A 4,903-nucleotide genomic window follows, 5' to 3' on the forward strand; every position below is an offset into this window, starting at 1 on the left:
CGCGCGATGTGTGTACGTGCGCATATGTGTGCATATATATATATATATATATATATATATATATTATATATTATATATATATCTCAGTCTTTATCGTGAGAACGCTTGGAACCCTGCCAAGTTTTTATGGTATAATCAGTAAAATAAAACGTTTGAGTTTCGATATGTTTGTTCGTCGGTGTCACCCATGTAGAAATACTCTTTTGGCAACAAAAGACGTTGAGTATTGGATTACCAGTAAGTGGAAGCGAAGTATAAGGCAGAATATTCGCGCTGAAATTACTTAAGTTATACATGGCAACTTGGAAGACATACGGCGCCCTCTGCACCCCAACAAACAATTTGTCAAAAGCGCTTGTCACTTGGATGTCATAATCAGGAGTAGAACATTTGATGGGTAAACGAGGTAAGTTGGGCGCAGGAAGACCAATGGTTACTTTCTCCCAAGTTCGATCTCCAAGTAAAAGACACGTAGCTTCCATGAAATATTCCTCTTGAGCGAGTAACGATGATCGGAACTTATCCGCAAGAATTTTGTGATCTACGTATTTCAAGAAACATATGCGGTCTTTCAAGAATACTGCAGGCGTTTTCTGAAGGCATATGGGTTCATGCCAACGAGATCCACAAGTTTCGTACTTCTTTGAAGTTATGTCGAAAGAAATGACGTGGAAATTCTTCAATTCCTGAAACTGATATTCTCCATGTGCCGTTTGGGCCACTTCAACTCTTCGTTTGGTTGCTACAGTCACCATCAAATACGAGTTAAAAAGATCAATGTGAACTTTAAGCGCGACCGACGCCTTGTCTCCGGGACACATTTCATCGCCAAAATATTCATAATGTATCTCCATATGTAAGTTCCAGGAATCGGACAAAGTGTCATATTTATAAACAACAAATACAGGCTTCCGGTTTAGTCCAGAAAAAGTAGTCATCAAAACATACAAATCTCCATCGAGGCAGAATATATCAAAGGTATCCTCCTCTGTCGTCAAGTTTTTCTTATCAATTGAGCGAAATATATTGGAAACGGGTTTGCTAGAGCTGTTTGACAAATCAACGAGGGAGATGTTAGTTTTAGCGCTCACATGAATGAGGTAATGTGGGTTTATAATCCCTATAATATCGCCAGGTTCCCAAAAGATAGTCGTGAGAAACCATGTCTTAGTAAGATCACAGTAGAAGGCCGCTAGATCATTCCCTTCCTCTTGTACCAATAAGCACCACTGAAATTTCTTATCGCTTGAATCGCTAATTGACAGTCTTTTAATTTCCAAAGAATGTCCTGCTTCTGATATTAAGGGAGAAAAGTGATCCTTCAGTTTCGTTTTTAAACTGAGATTAAGGTCATCGAATGCATCGGTTTCATTGAAGTTGTAACTCGAAGGTAGAGGATTTTGACGAATGTAGTTGCTAATTAAACGCTCTGCTTCAGCTAGCCGTGTGGTGTCGTCATAACTAAGCCACCACAGTACCATCTCAAAACGGTCCACTGAATTTATATTCAAACGTGTATCGTGAAGTAAAGAAGCCAAGAAAGTTGCCGTCAAAACAGATATGGATTTAGTGAATATGAATTTTCGACAGAAGGTAGCCTGGACGACGATCTGAGACACTTCTTCCAACTCACGCATGTCGTACAAGCGAGCTACGTACCAGGTTTGAAGTGCGTTTTGAGGTTGAAGACGTTCCAGTAAAAACTGTGCACAGTGACCTTGGAGTTCAGGCAGTAAGAACTGCACAGATATGTCAAGGATCTCCATGACGGTGTCACTTGTTAAATAAATCTCTCCTTCATAGATGTAATCGAGCACGCTACTCAGGGTTCTAATGTCGCTAAAGGAAGATGAGAAATCAACGAGGTTTTTCTTTTTCTCGCTGAAATCAGACTGAAACATAACTTGAAAGTAATTGCTCGCTGAACAGAGAATGATTTTGTGGGCAGTGATTTTGTCGTTCCCCACGACAAACTCAACATCACATAAGAATCCTTTCTGGTAAAAGGAAAGTAAGTTACGCCATTGACGATGCTGGGGCAAATCGTGGTAAGTTCGGTGCTGACTAGGATCCATATCTGAAAAAAATAGGAAATATGTATTAATGTACGGGGTAGAATAGATGTTAAAGTATGGGATTAAAAACGCAATTTTACCTTTTTATCAATACATACCGTATGAAATGTTGCAGGAAAATATTAGCGCAATTACCAGTCATTGGCTACCCTGAAGACAGGGTAGCCAATAAAATAAAGTTTTAAAATTTATTCTTTCTGTGTGGCCAGGTACCAAGATAACATCAGTCATGTGACTGATGTTATCTTGTGATTGGTATTACACGTAGCTGAATAAAATTTATACAAACTGAATAGGAAGTATCTTAGGGAGCGACTTTCAGAGATAGGAGACAAAAACCAGTAGCAAAAATACTGCAGTATTTGCATCTAATTTGCAGATAAGGACATTTGAAACAGGCAAATGGAAATTTATTCTATTTTATTTTATTTTTATTATCGTATTCCGTGGATTTGTGGTTGCGAAAGATTGGAGATTTTCTCGGAGGAAAATTAAATTCAGAACAAATTAGCTCCAAATTGTTTATCAGAGATAGGTTTATAGATAAATATAAAAAAAATAAATTGCATCGATAGCAAATGTGTGCAGACGATAATCATTGCGAATTTCTTGCCTCAAGAAATCATTTATAAAATAGCCGAAGTTTGTAAGGCTCACCAAAATCCATTATCAGAGACCCTCATGTGATTTGAAGAGGATGACTATGTTCGGAAATAGTTCTTAATATTTTAATCTTTATATTCCGAAGTGGAGATAGTGATAACATAATACCAGATAAACACTAAGGGCCGGTTGTTTCCTCACTTTACGGTAGAAATCGATGTTAACATTTTTCTGGAATATTTATTGAAAAGGAAACGGAAATAATCCAATTTAAGAAATGAGTACATCAGCTCAATTGAACTAACATTTGACCACCTAAGTTTCATGTAAAGACCCGTGGTAGAGACAGCATATCAATAACGAGGTCGTGAATGGCGACGAAAGGACTAATAAACAGAGTTGATCGATTGGTTGATTAAGCGATTAATCAAACAATTGGCTAGTTAATAGGTTAAATGCTAACGAAATAACTAATAAAAGTTAAATAGAACCAGTGCATGTGTTTAGTATTGATATAATGACCCTTCCGAGATTAAAAAAATATATAAAGAAAAAAAGGTTTTTCATTCAGGAAAGAAAGATTGTGAATGATCTTTCTTGTACCAGTGGATTTCTAGTACTGGTCTGCTTTATTTATAACATTGAAGTAACAGAGGTAATGGAGACCAAACTACATCATTTGTTCAATTTACAAATAACCTTTTCATAATGTGTTCTGACAAGCGGGGAATATGTTTTTAAGTTAAAACTTAGATAAGTTTTTTTAAATATAGCGGAGCTTACTTCGTTGATGGGAAACATTTACAGCTGGAAAATTATCAAAATTTACGTTAATTTTTTATTTTTCACTTTAATTATCCTTCAAACTATCAGAGGATGACAAGCCCTACATCTGTCTACGTAAATACTGCACCAACGTCATAACATTATGTTATACACAAATAAGTGTTACAATCTTGATGGAATCCACTTAGTAAACAATGCAGTATCAAAAATTTTTTTTTTTTTAACATCTGAAGTTCTACGCATAAAACACTTCGCATCACACCCAAACTATCGTAAAATTCTACTCAGGGGAGGCAGAGGGGATTTGTATAGAGCCATGGGACATTAAAGGAGTATTTGAGAAAAACGCTATGTTCAGAATGTTTAAATGTCTGTCACCGAACAGTTTTTCTCATCATTAGAGAAAAGAGAAAGAGAGAAATGTAGACAAATTGTCTGCAATCAAACCATTGCAACTTTAAACGACAAACGTTTGTACCAGCCGACTCTGAAAAAAAAAAACAAATCTCGAAAATGTTAAATCTGCAAGATTTATATAAAAAGAGGTAAATTAAGTTTAGTGTGTATGAAATTAAAACATCGGAGCGACACTCATTTTCTTTATAGCTACATCCGGGTTAAGGTTTCGCGAAAGTTCTTGTGTCAGCTGTCGAAGCACTAAAAAGTTGTGTTCAGTTCCTTCTGTAAGTCATTAGATATACTATTCATGATCTCCGACCGCTGCGCCGAATTGCGCAGTACAATGCAGAGAATTAATGGAACAAGATATTTAAAAATAAATAATCATTTTCTAAAAAATATGTCGGTCCCTGTAAGAGATATAAACCTTTGCCATTTTTTGAAAGTTTAATACGATGTGGAAGTTTCATATATCCTGGATTATGCACAACCGTTTATATTTGACGATTTATTAAGCCACTCCCTACCGATGGCTCCTCAACTCCGTTTTCTTAAAGGAAATTATTCCTTAGACAAAAATATATACACAAGACATGTTATTGTTACAAGTGCAGATTGAAACTCAAAACGGTGAAGAATAGGGGATGCAAATCTGGTTTTTGTTGCGAAAATATTTTGAAAGAAGATTCACAAGAAACAGTAATGCTTGTATACTTGTCATTATTTTAGCAGCATTTCTTCCGGCATTACGTTCTAAGTTCAATCACCACCCAAGTCAACTTTACTTTTCATCCCTTCGGGGTCGATAAAATATCAGTCAAGTACTGCAGTTAATGTAAACAACTATCCACCCCGCCAACAAATTTCAAGCCTGTGTCAATAGTAAAAAGAAATTATTAAAGCAGCGAGCTGGTAGAATCGTTACCGCAGAGGACAAATGATTACATTCTGATTTCAAATAATGCTGAGGTCGACTTTGCCTTTCATCCTTAAATGCCAGTTCAGGACTGTGGTTGATATAATCGACTCCATCCACCCCC

At 36.4% G+C, this 4,903-nt stretch overlaps 1 protein-coding gene across 1 annotated transcript in view; it reads right to left on the reverse strand.

Annotated features, from left to right (window-relative positions):
- Nucleotides 1–75: 75 nt before the first annotated feature.
- LOC128250604 (kelch-like ECH-associated protein 1A) overlaps nt 76–4,903 on the reverse strand; it is a 7,609-nt gene continuing 2,781 nt past the window's right edge. The window contains exon 2 of the mRNA XM_052975999.1: nt 76–2,077. Coding sequence (XP_052831959.1) covers nt 84–2,075 — 1,992 coding nt within the window. The 5' untranslated portion in view covers nt 2,076–2,077 and the 3' untranslated portion in view covers nt 76–83. The remainder of the gene's footprint in view (nt 2,078–4,903) is intronic.

This window comes from Octopus bimaculoides, chromosome 23 (genome assembly GCF_001194135.2).
Source record: "Octopus bimaculoides isolate UCB-OBI-ISO-001 chromosome 23, ASM119413v2, whole genome shotgun sequence".
Taxonomy (NCBI): domain Eukaryota; kingdom Metazoa; phylum Mollusca; class Cephalopoda; order Octopoda; family Octopodidae; genus Octopus; species Octopus bimaculoides.